Source organism: Pseudoliparis swirei, chromosome 13, assembly GCF_029220125.1.
Source record: "Pseudoliparis swirei isolate HS2019 ecotype Mariana Trench chromosome 13, NWPU_hadal_v1, whole genome shotgun sequence".
Classification (NCBI taxonomy): domain Eukaryota; kingdom Metazoa; phylum Chordata; class Actinopteri; order Perciformes; family Liparidae; genus Pseudoliparis; species Pseudoliparis swirei.
The window spans coordinates 21681304-21699941 of NC_079400.1; the positions used below are offsets into that span (position 1 = coordinate 21681304).

At 52.4% G+C, this 18638-nt stretch overlaps 1 protein-coding gene across 1 annotated transcript in view; it reads left to right on the top strand.

Moving 5' to 3' along the window:
• LOC130204012 (glutamate receptor ionotropic, delta-1-like) overlaps positions 1 to 18094 on the top strand; it is a 20074-nt gene extending 1980 nt beyond the window's left edge. The window contains exons 2-11 of the mRNA XM_056430485.1: positions 702 to 803; positions 879 to 1001; positions 1513 to 1587; positions 1683 to 2022; positions 6679 to 6817; positions 9582 to 9783; positions 9956 to 10122; positions 10398 to 10632; positions 17615 to 17623; positions 17654 to 18094. Coding sequence (XP_056286460.1) covers positions 702 to 803; positions 879 to 1001; positions 1513 to 1587; positions 1683 to 2022; positions 6679 to 6817; positions 9582 to 9783; positions 9956 to 10122; positions 10398 to 10632; positions 17615 to 17623; positions 17654 to 18061 — 1800 coding nt within the window. The 3' untranslated portion in view covers positions 18062 to 18094. The remainder of the gene's footprint in view (positions 1 to 701; positions 804 to 878; positions 1002 to 1512; positions 1588 to 1682; positions 2023 to 6678; positions 6818 to 9581; positions 9784 to 9955; positions 10123 to 10397; positions 10633 to 17614; positions 17624 to 17653) is intronic.
• The last annotated feature ends 544 nt before the right edge of the window (positions 18095 to 18638 follow it).

Below are 18638 nucleotides of genomic sequence, written 5' to 3' on the forward strand. Positions count from 1 at the left end.
GTTATTATGGTATATTATGGTCTGTTGTTATGGTATATTATGGTCTGTTATGGTATATTATGGTCTGTTGTTATGGTATATTATGGTCTGTTATTATGGTATATTATGGTCTGTTATGGTATATTATGGTCTGTTGTTATGGTATATTATGGTCTGTTGTTATGGTATATTATGGTTCTTTCTGTGTTTCTTTATGTAATATAATTCATATTTCTTCTAAAATATATAAATTTTTATTTTTGACTGCCACTTAATTATATATTTAGTTTAATGTATTTCTTTCTTTGCATTAGTTCTGGTCACTGAGATGTAACCAACTTTGGCCTCTGGCTTCATCATCAGTGTGTGAAGTACTCTGAACCCGTCGCTCCTCATGAGAGACCTTCATCCTATTGATTGGTTGTTATTCCTCCTCGTCTTCTCATAAAGAGGTTAGTTTCCTTATTGGATGCAGACAGCGAGGTGTGTGTGTGTGTGTGCAGGGCGGTGTTGACGCTCATAAACGACGTCACCTTGTATTTTTGCTGCAGATCATAAACGTGTTTCCTTGGATACGAACACAGGTTTCCTATTCAGATCAACGAGCTTTGATGAGTTTCAGAAGCAAAACCAAAACATCTTGTTTTATAGTTTATATATTCGCACTGACTTGTGTGTGGTGATGAAAACACGCGTGACACGCTCACTTCCTGTTTCCTCAGCTCGCCACGTGGGACTCGGTCCACGGGCTGAACGGCAGCCTGAAGGAGAGCCGCATAGAGAATGGCATGCTGGGAGTCACCGTCAGAGTGGTCACCCTGCTGGTGGGTAGTGTGTGTGTGTGTGTTTGCGTGAGTGAGAGTGTGACGTCTGACCCCCCCCCCCCCCCCCCCCTGCAGGAGGACCCCTTCGTCATGGTGGCTGAGAACATCCTGGGTCAGCCTAAGATGTACAAAGGCTTCTCCATCGACGTGCTGGACGCGCTCGCCAAGGTCCTGGGCTTCAAATACGAGATCTACCAGGTGGGGCTTAGTTCAGGTTCAGTTCAGGTTCATTTCAGGCTGAGTTCAGGCTTAGTTCAGGTTTACTTCACATTTAGTTCAGGCTTAGTTCAGGCTTAGTTCAGGCTGAGTTCAGGTTAACTTCACGTTTAGTTCAGGCTTAGTTCAGGTTTAGTTCAGGCTGAGTTCAGGTTTAGTTCAGGCTGAGTTCAGGTTTACTTCACGTTTAGTTCAGGCTTAGTTCAGGCTTAGTTCAGGTTTAGTTCAGGCTTAATTCAGGCTTAGTTCAGGTTTAGTTCAGGTTTAGTTCAGGCTGAGTTCAGGTTTAGTTCAGGCTTAGTTCAGGTTTAGTTCAGGCTTAGTTCACATTTAGTTCAGGCTTAGTTCAGGCTTAGTTCAGGCTGAGTTCAGGTTTAGTTCAGGCTGAGTTCAGGCTTAGTTCAGGTTTACTTCAGACTTAGTTCAGGTTTACTTCAGGCTTAGTTCAGGTTTAGACGAGGTGAACTTACTAACTGGCGGCCCTTCCCTCCAGGTGGCCGACAGTAAATACGGCTCTCAGCTGCCCAACGGCTCGTGGAACGGAATGATCGGTGACCTCATCCACAAGGTGAGAGGCCGGCGAGACCACTGGAGGCGGCTTGAGCTCAAAACATGAATACTCGTCCCTGATTGGCCGACGCCCCCTTTCGCCTCTTCCCCCAGAGAGCCGACCTGGCGGTGTCGGCCATCACCATCACGCCGGAGCGGGAGAACGTGGTGGACTTCAGCAAGCGCTACCTGGACTACAGCGTGGGCATCCTGCTGCGGAAGCCCGAGGAGAAGATCAACATCTTCTCCCTGTTCGCGCCCTTCGACCTCGCCGCCGCCGTCTGGGCCTGCATCGCCGCCGCCATCCCCGTGGTGGGCGTGCTCATCTTCCTGCTCAACAGGCTGCAGGCGCTGCGCTCCGCCCAGAACGCACCGCCGGGCCACACCCCCACCGGGGGGGCGGGCTCCCTGCACAGCGCCGTGTGGATCGTCTACGGGGCGTTCGTCCACCAAGGTGAGCGGGAAAGACGGACGTGGCGGGAAAGGAAGTGGCGGGAAAGAATGTGGCGGGAAAGAACCTGCATATGTTTACCACCGGGACCTGACTCTTTCCGTCATCATCTTTTAAAGACACGCTCTCAGCCAGCCGGGGGTTTTATTACCGTGAGATGAACCCAAATAAACCGATTCAGTGATTTATTTCACAATCAACGGATTGGGAATGTTGAAATAACTTCGCTAGACGCGACGCCAAAAATAAATGAATTAGCTCAGTGCTAGCGATGTTATCGTCGTAGCCGCTCCATCGACGCTCAAAGTAACGCCGTCTCAATAACTCGTGAATCAATAATCTCGGAAAGAAATACGGCAACGATGTTCTGGTGTACGATCGAGAATCCATTCGGGGAACACTCGGCTGGTCTCCGTGGTTACCTGGTGCCTCCAGAGCTCTGAGAGGCGGACCACGGGTCAGTCGCCACCTGAAGGAACCATTCTCACTCAGAAAGCTCCCCAAGCGGTGGCGACCTGCCTCCCTGAGCTTTGGTGAGCTTTGACCGTCACACGAGGAGACGGGCGCTGCTCCGGGCTTCACGTCATCTCCAGAACGTTCTCGCCGTCCTGGAGCCGATCGGAGCCGCAGGAGAAGGATCTGCTCGTGAAGACGGGTTTCAATTAGTTTTGGGGTTGAGAGTGGAGCCGCTCCTCGGATCACACGGCAAGAAGAGAGGAGCGACACTGAAGGTCAAGAGCTCAGGAAGACACACAGGAAGGGGCCGCACACAGGAAGGGGACGCACACAGGAAGGGGACGCACACAGGAAGGGGCCGCACACAGGAAGGGGCCGCACACAGGAAGGGGCCGCACACAGGAAGGGGACGACACAGGAAGGGGACGCATGTGAAGGGCCGACTACGTGAAGGGACGCACACAGGAAGGGACGACATGGAAGGGGCCGCACACAGTGAAGGACGCATGACAGGAAGGCCTCACAGGAAGGGGCCGACACAGGAAGCGGGACGACACAGAAGGGGCCGCACAGGAAGGACGACACAGGAAGGCCCCACAGGAAGGGCCGCACAGAAGGGACGACATAAGGAAGGGCCCCACACAGAAGGGCCACACAGGAAGGACGCACAGAAGGACGACAGGAAGGCCGACACAGAAGGGGGACGCACACAGGAAGGACGCGACAGAAGGGGCCGCATACAGGAAGGACGCAGACACAGTGAAGGCCCATACAGGAAGGGGCCGCATTATTGCAGGCGGGACGCACACAGGAAGGGGCCGCACACAGGAAGGGGCCGCACACAGGAAGGGGACGCACACAGGAAGTGGACGCACACAGGAAGGGGCCGCACACAGGAAGGGGCCGCACACAGGAAGGGGACGCACACAGGAAGGGGCCGCATTAAGGAAGGGACGACGATGGAAGGCCCCACACAGGAAGGGGGCCGCATTGTGAAGGGACGATGAAGGGGCCCCACATGTAGCACGCATACAGGGGCCGCATACAGGGAAGGACGCACATAAGGGATGACAGTGGAAGGGGCCCCACACAGAAGGGGCCGCATTAGCTTTTAGTTGGGACGACAGGAAGGGGCCATTGTGAAGGACGACATATGAAGGGGCCCCACATAGAAGGGGCCGCATACAGGAAGGACGACACAGGAAGGGGGCCCCACATTGGTGAAGGGGCCGCACGTCATGGAAGGGACGCACAGAAGGGGGACGGACAGAAGGGGCCGCACAGCGGAAGGGGACTATTATTGCAGCGGACGACACAGGAAGGGGCCGCATTGAAGCTGGGACGACAGGAAGGGGCCCCACACAGGAAGGGGCCGACACAGAAGGGACGCACACAGGAAGGGGCCGCACACAGGAAGGGGACGCACACAGGAAGGGGCCCCACACAGGAAGGGGCCGCACACAGGAAGGGGACGCACACAGGAAGGGGCCCCACACAGGAAGGGGCCGCACAGGTGGAAGGGGACTATTGCGAGTGACGCATATAGCGCCGCACACAGAAGGGGACGCACAGTGGAAGTGACGCATACAGAAGGGGCCGCACACAGGAAGGGGACGCACACAGGAAGGGGCCCCACACAGGAAGGGGCCGCACACAGGAAGGGGACGCACACAGGAAGGGGCCGCACACAGGAAGGGGCCGCACACAGGAAGCGGGGACGCATATTGCAAGGGACGCACACAGAAGGGCTTAATACAGGAAGGGGCCGCACACAGAAGGGGACTATTACAGGAAGGCCGACAGGAAGTGGACGCACACAGGAAGGGGCCCCACACAGGAAGGGGCCGCACACAGGAAGGGGACGCACACAGGAAGGGGCCCCACACAGGAAGGGGCCGCACACAGGAAGGGGACGCACACAGGAAGGGCCGCATACAGGAAGGTATTTTCACAGGAAGGGCTCACACAGGAAGGGCCGCAGACACAGGAAGGGGACGACAGGAAGGGGGCCTACACAGGAAGGCCGCACAGGAAGGGGACGACAGGAAGGGACGCACAGAAGGGGACGATTGATGAGTGAAGGGGCCCCACACAGGAAGGGCTGCACAGGAAGGGGATATAGTTGGGGCCCCACACAGGAAAGGGGGCCGCATATTGGTGAAGTTGGGACGACAGGGACGACAGGAAGGCCCCACACAGAAGGCCGCGACACAGAAGGCCGCACAGAAGGATGACATAAGGAAGGGGCCCCACACAGAAAGCAGCCGACATGAAGGGACGACAGGAAGGGGCCCAGTACACAGGCGCCTACACAGGAAGGACTTATTACAGGAAGGCCGACACAGGAAGGACTTAATACAGGAAGGGGACGACAGGAAGGGGGCCCCAAGGCTAGAAGGCCCACAGGAAGGGGCCGTGACACAGGAAGGGGGCCGCACAGGAAGGGGACGACACAGGAAGTGGACGACACAGAAGTGGATTTATTACAGGAAGGCCGCGACACAGAAGTGGCCGCACACAGTGAAGGGCAGCACAAGGTGAAGGGCCACAGAAGTGGATGCACAGGAAGTGGCCGACACAGGAAGTGGTCAAACACAGGAAGGCCGCAGACACAGGAAGCGGGACGCACATGGAAGTGACGACACAGAAGGGCCGCACAGGAAGGGGCCGCACACATGAAGTGGACGCACACAGGAAGGGGCCGCACACAGGAAGGGGACGCACACAGGAAGTGGATGCACACAGGAAGTGGCCGCACACAGGAAGTGGCCGCACACAGGAAGGGGACGCACACAGGAAGTGGACGCACACAGGAAGGGGCAGCACACAGGAAGGGGCCGCACACAGGAAGTGGATGCACACAGGAAGTGGCATTATGGGGGGGGGCGCCGCGCACACACAGGAGGTGGGCCTTTGGGAAGGGGCCGCACACAGTGGCCACTTTTGGGAGGGCAGCCTGGAAGGGCCGCACAGGGTGGATGCACACAGGAAGTGGACGCACACAGGAGAAGGGGCCGCACACAGGAAGGGGCCGCACACAGGAAGTGGCCGCACACAGGAAGGGGCACACAGAAGGCCGCAGTGGGCCAGCACACAGGAAGCGGATGCACACAGAAGTGGCCGGCACAGGAAGTGGCCAGACACAGGAAGGGCAGCACGACAGGAAGTGGATCTATTGTGACAGGAGGCCGCAGACAGGAAGGGACGCTTTACAGTGAAGGGACGGACAGAAGTGGGCCGGGGTGACACAGGAAGGGGACGCATACAGGAAGCGACCATTGGCCAGTAGGGGCCTTACACATTGGTGAAGGGGCTGTGGGAGGGAACCGCACACAGGAAGGGGCCTTTTGGGAGTGGCCGCTGGGAAGGGCACACAGGAAGGGACCCGCACACAGGAAGGATGCACACAGGAAGTAGCCCTTTTGAGGACGCGCACACACAGGAGGGGCCGACATTGCGAAGTGTGATGCACACAGGAGTGGCCTTTACAGGAGTGGCCAGCACACACAGGAAGAGGCACTTTTGGGAGTGGGCCGCACACACACACAGAGGACGCACACAGGAGTGGACAGCACACAGGTAGGGCACACGGAAGAGCTGCTTTGAAGGGCCGCACTTTGCAGGTGGGCAGCCACACAGGAAGGGCTGCCATGCAGGAAAGGGGCCTGGGAGTGAGGGCACACAGGAAGGGGCCGCACACAGGAAGGGGCAGCACACAGTGAAGTGGGCCTTGCACACAGGAAGACGCCAGAGTAGTTTTAGGAAGGGCGCACTTTGAGAGGCGCGACACAGGAAGGGGGCACAGGAAGGATGCACACAGGAGGCTTAGGGGGCCACACACAGGAAGAACTACGCTGCATGCAGGAAGAGGGGACTTTTACAGGAAGTGACGCGAATAGAAGTGGCCGCACACTCCGTCCCAGCTGCAGCTATTATGGTCTGGCCGGTTGCCGGGGAAACCAATGAGGACTGACGGCTTGAGATTAGATGCACGTCCTCAATGTAGCACTCTGTGTGTGTGTGTCTCTGTGTGTGTGTGTGTGTGTCTGTGTGTGTGTGAACCTGTGTGTGTCAGGTGTGTGTGTGTAACTAGGTGTGTGTGTGTCTGTGTGTGTGTGTGTGTGTGTCTGTGTGTGTGTGTGTGTGTCTGTGTGTGTGTGTGTGTGAGTCTCTGTGTGAGTGTGTGTGTGTGTGTGTGTGTAGGGGGGGGGGGCGCGGTGGGCTCCGTGGCCCTGAGGATCGTGATGGGCAGCTGGTGGCTCTTCACCCTCATCGTGTGCTCGTCCTACACGGCCAACCTGGCAGCGTACCTCACCGTGTCACGCATGGACCACGCCATCCGGTGAGCTCACACACACACACACACAGAGACTCACACACACACACACAGACACACACAGAGAGACTCACACACACACAGAGACTCACACACACACACACAGAGACTCACACACACACACACACACAGGGCTCACACAGACACACACACACACAGAGACTCTCACACACACACACACAGAGACTCACACACACACACACACACAGAGACTCACACACACACACACACACACACACAGAGACTCACACACACACACACACACACAGAGACTCACACACACACACACAGAGACACACACACACAGAGACTCACACACACACACACACAGAGACTCACACACACACACACAGAGACACACACACACAGAGACTCACACACACACACACACAGAGACTCACACACACACACACACACACAGAGACTCACACACACACACACACAGAGACTCACACACACAGAGAGAGAGACACACACACACACACAGAGACACACACACACACACAGACACACACACACAGAGACTCACACACACACACACAGAGACACACACACACAGAGACTCACACACACACACACAGAGACACACACACACACAGAGACTCACACACACACACACACACACACAGAGACTCACACACACAGAGACTCACACACACACACAGAGACTCACACACACACAGAGACTCACACACACACACACACACACAGAGACTCACACACACACACACACACAGAGAGAGAGAGACTCACACACACAGAGACTCACACACACACACACACACACACACACACAGAGACTCACACACACACACAGAGACTCACACACACACACACACACACACACAGAGACTCACACACACACACACACAGAGACACACACACACACACACAGAGACTCACACACACACAGAGACACACACACACACACACACACACACAGAGACTCACACACACACACAGAGACTCACACACACACACACAGAGACTCACACACACACACACAGAGACTCACACACACACACACACAGAGAGAGACTCACACACAGAGAGAGACTCACACACACACAGAGACTCACACACACACACACACACACACACACACACAGAGACTCACACACAGAGACACACACACACACACACAGAGACTCACACACACACAGAGACTCACACACACACACACACACACACACACACACACACACAGAGAGAGAGACTCACACACAGAGAGAGAGAGAGACACACACACACACAGAGACACACACACACAGAGACTCTCACAGAGACTCACACAGAGACTCACACACACACACACACACACAGAGAGACTCACACACACACAGAGACTCACACACACACACAGAGACTCACACACACACACACACACACACAGAGACTCACACACACACACAGAGACTCACACACACACACAGAGACTCACACACACACACACACACACACAGACTCACACACACAGAGACTCACACACACACACACACAGAGAGAGAGAGACTCACACACACAATATTGTTGACACACACACACAACTCACTGACTCACACACTCCACACACACACGTCTCACCCTGTCACACACTCACACACACTCTCTGGAGCCGTGTGATTGGTCGACCCTCAAGAGAAGAGCTGCTCGTCTGAGGAAGACGTTTATATATTCGTACATTCAGGAGGAAGAGTTCAACTAGAACATGAATATTCATGAGGTCCAGAGTGCCCTCATGAGGGACAGCGAGGGGAGATCAACACTCCTGTGTGGGGGTTTGTTGTTGTTTACTAAATTAAAACAACATGTTTGTTGTTCAAACATCTCGAGGCACAAATTAATTATTTGGTCTCGTGGGCGTCAACTAAAAACTCCTGTCCCCTGTCTCCTGTCTCCTGTCCCCTGTCTCCTGTCCCCTGTCCCTGTCTCCTGTCCCCTGTCTCCTGTCTCCTGTCCCCTGTCCCCTGTCTCCTGTCCCCTGTCTCCTGTCTCCTGTCCCCTGTCTCCTGTCCCCTGTCTCCTGTCCCCTGTCTCCTGTCTCCTGTCTCCTGTCTCCTGTCCCCTGTCTCCTGTCCCCTGTCTCCTGTCTCTGTCTCCTGTCCCCTGTCTCCTGTCTCCTGTCTCCTGTCCCTGTCTCCTGTCTCCTGTCCCCTGTCCCCTGTCTCCTGTCTCCTGTCCCCTGTCTCCTGTCTCCTGTCCCCTGTCTCCTGTATTGTCCTGTCTCCTGTCTCCTGTCCCCTGTCTCCTGTCCCCTGTCTCCTGTCCCCTGTCTCCTGTCCCCTGTCTCCTGTCCCCTGTCTCCTGTCCCCTGTCCCTGTCTCCTGTCCCTGTCTCCTGTCCCCTGTCTCCTGTCCCCTGTCTCCTGTCCCATGTCCCCCCTGTCTGTCCCCTGTCTCCTGTCTCCTGTCCCCTGTCTCCTGTCTCATGTCCCCTGTCTCCTGTCCCCTGTCCTGTCGTCCCTGTCCCCTGTCTCCTGTCTCCTGTCTCCTGTCCCCGTCCCCTGTCTCCTGTCCCCTGTCCCCTGTCTCCTGTCTCCTTCCCCTGTCCCCTGTCTCCTGTCCCTGTCTCCTGTCCCCTGTCTCCTGTCCCCTGTCTCCTGTCTCCTGTCCCCTGTCTCCTGTCCCTGTCTCCTGTCCCCTGTCTCCTGTCCCCTGTCCCCTGTCCCCTGTCCCTGTCTCCTGTCTCCTGTCCCCTGTCCCCTGTCTCCTGTCTCCTGTCCCCTGTCCCCTGTCCCCTGTCTCCTGTCCCCTGTCTCCTGTGTCCTCAGCTCCCTCCAGGACCTGGCCCAGCAGCCTGAGGTGGTCTTCGGCACCGTTAGAGACTCGGCGGTCTACGACTTCTTCAGGACCAAAGGGACCAACCGGCTGCAGCCGGACGGGACCTACGCCGCCCTGTGGAGGGGCCTGAGCCGGGGGCGGAGCCACGGCCTGGACCCCCTGGTGGACAGCCCGGCAGAGGGCATCCTGAAGGTGGTGTGTGTGTGTGTGTGTGTGTGTGTGTGTGTGTGTGTAGTTCTTCTTCTCTTCTTTAAAGTGTGCTGCTGCTCTCTAACAGGTCCAGTGTTTCCATGGGAACCGGACCTGAGCGGTGATGTCATGCCTCTGGTTAACGTTCAGTGTGCCCCCCCCCCCTCGCCTGCAGGCGAAGCGCGGCCCCTACGCCTTCCTGTGGGACCGGGCGGTGCTGGAGTACGCCGCCCTGACGGACGCCGACTGCACCGTCACCGTGTCGGGGGACGCCGGCAGCAGCAAGGGCTACGGGGTCGCCACGCAGCACGGGAGCCCCTACCGGGACCTGCTGTCCCTCAGGTGACACACACACACACAGTCACACAGATACACACACACACCTATACTACACCTATACACACACACACACACAGACACACACACACCTCCTCTCCCGCTCCGTGTTACACAACATGGTGGCTGATGGGGGGGGGGGGGCTGCCAGACTCCCCCCCCTATTTAGGGATTCATTCTGAGTTAAGAGTGTTTCCTCTTCCTGGTTCAGCGTCCCACTGCTCGCCGTGTGGCGTTCAGGGACCACCAGGAATAATGTGCCCCCCCCCCCCCCCCCCCAGGATCCTGGAGCTGCAGGAGAAAGGCGACCTGGACGTCCTGAAGCAGAAGTGGTGGCCGCGCGCCGGCCGCTGTGACCTCAGCAGCCTGGCCGCCTCCCACCCTGACGGGCGCTCCCTGAAGCTGCAGAGCTTCGCCGGCGTGTTCTGCGTCCTCGCCGCCGGCCTGCTGCTCGCCTGCCTGGTGGCGGCGCTGGAGGCGTGGTGGAGCCGCTGGAGCGGCCGGCAGCCCCTAGAGGTGAGGGCCCCGCCCACACCCAGCTGTAGAGGGAGGGGGCGGGGCCAGGGAGAACATGCTCAGGGGGCGGGCCAGGGACAACATGCTCAGGGGGCGGGGCCTGGGACAACATGCTCAGGGGGCGGGCCAGGGACAACATGCTCAGGGGGCGGGGCCAGGGATAACATGCTCAGGGGGCGGGGCCAGGGAGAACATTCTCAGGGGGCGGGGCCAGGGATAACATGCTCAGGGGGCGGGGCCAGGGAGAACATGCTCACCTGAACACAACTACACCTGAACACGACTACACCTGAACACGACTACACCTGAACACAACTACACCTGAACACGGCTACATCTGAACACAACTACACCTAAACACGACTACACCTGAACACGACTACACCTGAACACAACTACACCTGAACACAACTACACCTGAAATACCCACGACACAAAAACACCTTTACCTGAACAAGACTACACCTGAACACAACTACACCTGAACACGACTACACCTGAACACAACTACACCTGAACACGACTACACCTGAACACAACTACATCTGAACACAACTACACCTGAACACAACTACACCTAAACACGACTACACCTGAACACGACTACACCTGAACACAACTACACCTGAACACAACTACACCTGAACACGACTACACCAAAACACAACTACACCTGAACAAGACTACACCTGAACACAACTACACCTGAACAAGACTACACCTAAACACAACTACACCTGAACACCCAGCAGACACCAGAGGCTCATGGATGCTGAACTACAGGCAGTGCATGTTGTGTAGCAGAAGAGGTGTGCGCTCCACGTTGCCGCTGGTTGTCCTCTGTGTCGCGATAATGATGTCACTGTGGACTTCCCTCTCTCCATCCTCCCTGTGGTGACCCGAGGCTGTGTGTGATCTCTCAGGTTACGAAGGATTACAGACTGCCAAGTGTTTCTGGTCCTTTGACCTATCATGACATTACATCACCGGAGGGGAGGAGGGACATGTGGCCAGACAGAGAGAGAGGCTGGGAGGAAGCAGGAGCTATTGATACAGGTCAGAAAGACCTCTACGCAACCATCATCACCACCTCTACGCAACCACCACCATCACCTCTACGCCACCATCACCATCACCTCTATGCAACCATCACCACCACCTCTACGCAACCACCACCATCATCTCTATGCAACCATCACCTCTACGCCACCATCACCATCACCTCTACGCAAACGTCACCACCACCTCTACGCAACCACCACCATCACCTCTACGCCACCATCACAATCATCTCTATGCAACCATCACCTCTACGCAACCACCACCATCACCTCTATGCAACCATCACAATCACCTCTATGCAACCATCACCTCTACGCCACCATCACCTCTACGCAACCATCACCTCTATGCAACAATCACAATCACCTCTATGCAACCATCACAATCACCTCTATGCAACCATCACCTCTACGCAACCATCACCATCACCTCTATGCAACCATCACAATCACCTCTCTGCAACCATCACAATCACCACTATGCAACCACCACCATCACCTCTATGCAACCATCACCTCTACGCCACCATCACAATCATCTCTATGCAACCATCACCTCTACGCCACCATCACCACCACCTCTACGTAACCATCACAATCACCTCTATGCAACCACCACCATCACCTCTATGCAACCATCACCTCTAGGCAACCATCACCATCACCTCTATGCAACCATCACAATCACCTCTATGCAACCATCACCTCTACGCCACCATCACCTCTACGCAACCATCACCTCTATGCAACAATCACAATCACCTCTATGCAACCATCACAATCACCTCTATGCAACCATCACCTCTACGCAACCATCACCATCACCTCTATGCAACCATCACAATCACCTCTATGCAACCATCACAATCACCTCTATGCAACCACCACCATCACCTCTATGCAACCATCACCTCTACATAACCATCACCATCACCTCTATGCAACCATCACAATCACCTCTATGCAACCATCACCATCACCTCTATGCAACCATCACAATCACCTCTATGCAACCACCACCATCACCTCTATGCAACCATCACCTCTAGGCAACCATCACCATCACCTCTATGCAACCATCACAATCACCTCTATGCAACCATCACCTCTACGCAACCATCACCATCACCTCTATGCAACCATCACAATCACCTCTATGCAAACATCACCATCACCTCTATGCAACCATCACAATCACCTCTATGCAACCATCACAATCAACTCTATGCAACCACCACCATCACCTCTATGCAACCATCACCTCTACGCAACCATCACCATCACCTATATGCAACCATCACAATCACCTCTATGCAATCACCACCATCACCTCTATGCAACCATCACAATCACCTCAATGCAACCATCACCTCTACGCAACCACCACCATCACCTCTATGCAACCACCACCATCACCTCTACGCAACCATCACCATCACCTCTATGCAACCATCACCTCTACGCCACCATCACCTCTACGCCACCATCACCTCTACGCAACCATCACCTCTATGCAACAATCACAATCACCTCTATGCAACCATCACAATCACCTCTATGCAACCATCACCTCTACGCAACCATCACCATCACCTCTATGCAACCATCACAATCACCTCTCTGCAACCATCACAATCACCTCTATGCAACCACCACCATCACCTCTATGCAACCATCACCCCACGCCACCATCACAATCATCTCTATGCAACCATCACCTCTACGCCACCATCACCACCACCTCTACGTAACCATCACAATCACCTCTATGCAACCACCACCATCACCTCTATGCAACCATCACCTCTAGGCAACCATCACCATCACCTCTATGCAACCATCACAATCACCTCTATGCAACCATCACCTCTACGCCACCATCACCTCTATGCAACCATCACCTCTATGCAACAATCACAATCACCTCTATGCAACCATCACAATCACCTCTATGCAACCATCACCTCTACGCAACCATCACCATCACCTCTATGCAACCATCACAATCACCTCTATGCAACCACCACCATCACCTCTATGCAACCATCACCTCTACACAACCATCACCATCACCTCTATGCAACCATCACAATCACCTCTATGCAACCATCACCATCACCTCTATGCAACCATCACAATCACCTCTATGCAACTACCACCATCACCTCTATGCAACCATCACCTCTAGGCAACCATCACCATCACCTCTATGCAAACATCACAATCACCTCTATGCAACCATCACCTCTACGCAACCATCACCATCACCTCTATGCAACCATCACAATCACCTCTATGCAAACATCACCATCACCTCTATGCAACCATCACAATCACCTCTATGCAACCATCACAATCACCTCTATGCAACCATCACCTCTACGCAACCATCACCATCACCTCTATGCAACCATCACAATCACCTCTATGCAATCACCACCATCACCTCTATGCAACCATCACAATCACCTCAATGCAACCATCACCTCTACGCAACCACCACCATCACCTCTATGCAACCACCACCATCACCTCTACGCAACCATCACCATCACCTCTATGCAACCATCACAATCATCTCTATGCAACCATCACAATCACCTCTATGCAACCATCACAATCACCTCTATGCAACCATCACCACCACCTCTACATAACCATCACAATCACCTCTATGCAACCATCGCAATCATCTCTATGCAACCATCACAATCACCTCTATGCAACCATCGCAATCATCTCTATGCAACCATCACAGTCACCTCTATGCAACCATCGCAATCATCTCTATGCAACCATCATAATCACCTCTACGTAACCATCACAATCACCTCTATGCAACCATCGCTATCATCTCTATGCAACCATCACAATCACCTCTATGCAACCATCACCTCTACGCCACCATCACCTCTACACCACCATCACCTCTACGCAACCATCACCTCTCTGCAACAATCACAATCATCTCTATGCAACCATCACAATCACCTCTATGCAACCATCACAATCACCTCTATGCAACCATCACAATCACCTCTATGCAACAATCACAATCATCTCTATGCAACCATCAAAATCACCTCTATGCAACCATCACAATCACCTCTATGCAACCATCACAATCACCTCTATGCAACCACCACCATCACCTCTATGCAACCATCACCTCTACGCAACCATCACCATCACCTCTATGCAACCAGAAGAATCAAAAGACACAAAAAACTGCCAAATTCATCTTGAACGCTTGTTCCTAATCGGTATGGATTATGGATGATTGATGATTGATGATTGATTATTGATGATTGATGATTGATGATTGATTATTGATGATTGATGATTGATTATTGATGATTGATTATTGATGATTGATTATTGATGATTGATGATTGATTATTGATGATTGATGATTGATTTGGTTGTTGGTTGTCTCTCTCTTTGCAGACGATGTGATGATTAAAGCGTTGAGTGAAGCCCCCCCCCCCCCCCCCCCCACATTCGTGCCTTTCTGTTGCTTTGCTTCAGTCGGCCATCTTTAACACATCTCATATGGGCTGACCTTTGACCTTTGACCTTTCATTTAACATGAATCATAAAGTATTTCATCATTTTAAATGTGATTGGTCAAATTAAAGAAACATGAAATTATTCAATCTAAAGCTTTCCCTCTCAATAAATTACACATTTAGAAGAATAAAATAATTATTATAATAATATCGATCACAGGTATTGATCAAAGGCCTTAAACAGCAAATATGATGTTATTATATCAATAATCATTTCTTTAATTTAAACTTTTAGTTTCTACCAGTCAGTCTAAAGCTGCGTTCACACCAAAAGTGAAACTATTTTTTCGCGCAACCAAATCCCAGGAGAAGTCAACGTCCAGACGCGTGTGGCTGCAATGGACGCCATATATATTTCTTCGGCGTAGCGTTTTAGGCGTTGGCGTTTTGGCGTTTGGGGCGTTTAAGCGTTTGGCGTGCAGGCGTGGCGTTTTAGGCGTTTAGGCGTTTGGCGTTGGCGTTTTGGGTGTTTGGGGCGTTTGGGGCGTTTGGGGTGTTTGGGGCGTCGCGATGTGGGTGACACGTTCCAATTTGAAATATTTCGGCGTCATCACCAATCAGCTCGTTCTCTCTCGTAGCTGGAGGCGGAAGTCTTCCAGACGAAACGGTGACTTCATCGGAGAAAGTGACCGAGCTGAGTGAGCCGACGGTGATGGCAAGTATATATATATATATACATATGTATATATATATATACATATGTATTAGTGCTGTGAAAAATAACGCGTTAACTCAGTTAATTCAATTACAGGTTTAACTAGTTATTTTTTATTAACGCATTTAATGCATGCGCAGAATGAGCTTCCAATCCGTCTGTTGTTGGTCGTCGGGACGAAAAAAAAGTCACTTGCAAAATGAGCTTCCAATCCACCACTTCAACCTGAACTCTGTCCGCTCTCATGCAGACGGTCTGTTCATCGGTAATGATCCTTCCGCAGGTTCACCTCCGGAAACCTTGTTACGACTTCTACTTCCTGTAGATCAGGGTCTCAACACGTCGATCGCGACCTGCCAGTCGATCAGCGGTAGTGTCGGTAGATCAATGACATTAAAGAGATTGGCCCGCCCCTGACATGTTCCTCTAGAGCACGTCTTTGTTCTTTTATTAAACTAAACGTCTGTTGTTGATCGTATCTCCACAGCAGCATGTCATTTCTGTCTCTTCGCGTTGCGTTAACACTGATCGATCTCCGTCTCGCGCCACAGAGCTCCGTCGCGCATCGACCGAGCAAAACAAAAGTCACTTGTCAATCATTAAACATTGAATGGGGTCAAATTGACCCGAAAGGTAACAGGAGGGTTAAACATTCTGTTTAGGATGAAGATGTATTAATGTTCCATATGGAAGAAAACTGCTAAATAACTGCTGAGTTGCAGCACCATTGTATAGAAGAATGTATAAATGTATATATCCGTCTTTTGTCATAAATCTCTATGTTCTCACAAAATATACCGAGAATATCGGTAATATGTGATTAATCATGATTAATCCACAGAAACCTGTGATTAACCCGATTAAAATTGTAATCGTTTCACAGCCCTAATATATATACATATGTATATATATATATATATATATACAAGTATAAAGCAGAACTAGTGGTTAGTTCTTCTGGTGGATGAAGGAGATGATAACGGTCTCTACGGAGACCAGACACAGAGATAAGCCCCGCCCCTCACGGAGATAAGCCCCGCCCCTCACGGAGCGCCTCGACGCTCATGGCTTGAACACGGTGAACGGTCGAGCGAGTAAACGCACGCGCTTTGGGCGACAAGAAAAATATCTTCGCTTTTGGTGTGAACGCACCTTAAGAGAGGTAAATACATTAAATATATTATACTTCATAAAATGAGTTTGAACCTTCAGGATTATTACTTATGAAATAACATCAATAAAAGAAGAGATCATGACATCATGACCGTATGCGTGTTATTAACACACATCGTCATCACATACACGTGATGACATCATCATCACATACACGTGATGACATCATCGGATCGTTGAGTTAAAGAGAACCAACGCAGGAGCCGTGCTGCATTCAGGGACCCTCCGTCCTGTCGTAAAGCGGGGGGGTTTGTGAGGGGCGGAGTCTTTAAATCTAACATCCAATAGGAAGTCTAACAAGATCCAGATTCCATCAGAGGTCTCTCATTGGGTGAAAACCTTGAGACTTCCTGCATTAAGCTCCGCCTCCAACATCTTTACACCGTCCCGATTGGCTGCCGCCAACGGTCAACGTCAAGTTTGATTTCAAGGTGCGCCTACAGACGTGACTCTGTGGCCCCGCCCCCTAAACAACGACCACATGGCGCTCCAGCAGACCTGAACCAGTCTCCCCCCCCTCACAGGACAAGGAGGTGAACCTGGAGCAGGTGCACCTGGAGCAGGTGAACCTGGAGCAGGTGCACCGCCGTCTGAACAGCCTGCTGGACGAGGACCTGGTCCACACGCAGACCCCGGGGCCCTCTATCGAGGCCTCTGCGCTGGACATCGGCAGCATGCGGCCCAGCCCGGCCTCCCTGATGAGGGGCCCCCAGTCCATGTACCCGGGCCTCGCCGTGACCACCTTCCTGCCCGGGGAGGGGGGGCCCCCCCATGGGGGGACCCGGGGCCCTGGCAGCAGCACGCTGCCCCCGCACCGGCCCCTCAGCAGCATGCAGTGCAAACACCGGGCCCCCAACGGGGGGCTCTTCAGGCCGAGCCCTGGCCAGACCCCCATGCCCATGTCCTACCAGGCAGTCTGCGCAGGACCCACCCCCGGAGCCATTGACCCCGCCCACAGCACGTCCATATAGGGGCGTGGGGGGGGGCAAGTGTACAAAGTGAAGAGGAACATGTTTTATATGTCACTTCCTGTCATGTTACAAGAAATGTAAACAAGTTATGCTCAGCGGGGGGGGGGGGGGGGGGGGGGATCTTGTACATATCTGTAAATATCAAGAGGACGAAGTACGGAAAAGTGTATTTTGCATATTCTCAATTTTTGAGAAGTTGAGTTATAAAAATTCTAAAAAATGTGTACACAAAATATTTAGATATATACATATATTATTTCTTTAAAAAATAATATATGTATATATAAGTTAATATATATATATGTATGTATTTATATATATATGTACATATATACATATATATATGTACATATATACATATATATATGTATGTAGCCATATATGCATATGTGTGTAACTGTATGCATATATTAAATACATCTATATAAATGTCTGCCGTGTGACATAGATATGTCACTATATATACTCTGCTCATATACAATGTATATATGCATATATGTATACGTGGCCTGTGTATGTATATGTATGTCATGTATGAATACATGTAATAGATAATATGTCTATGTATGTATTTATA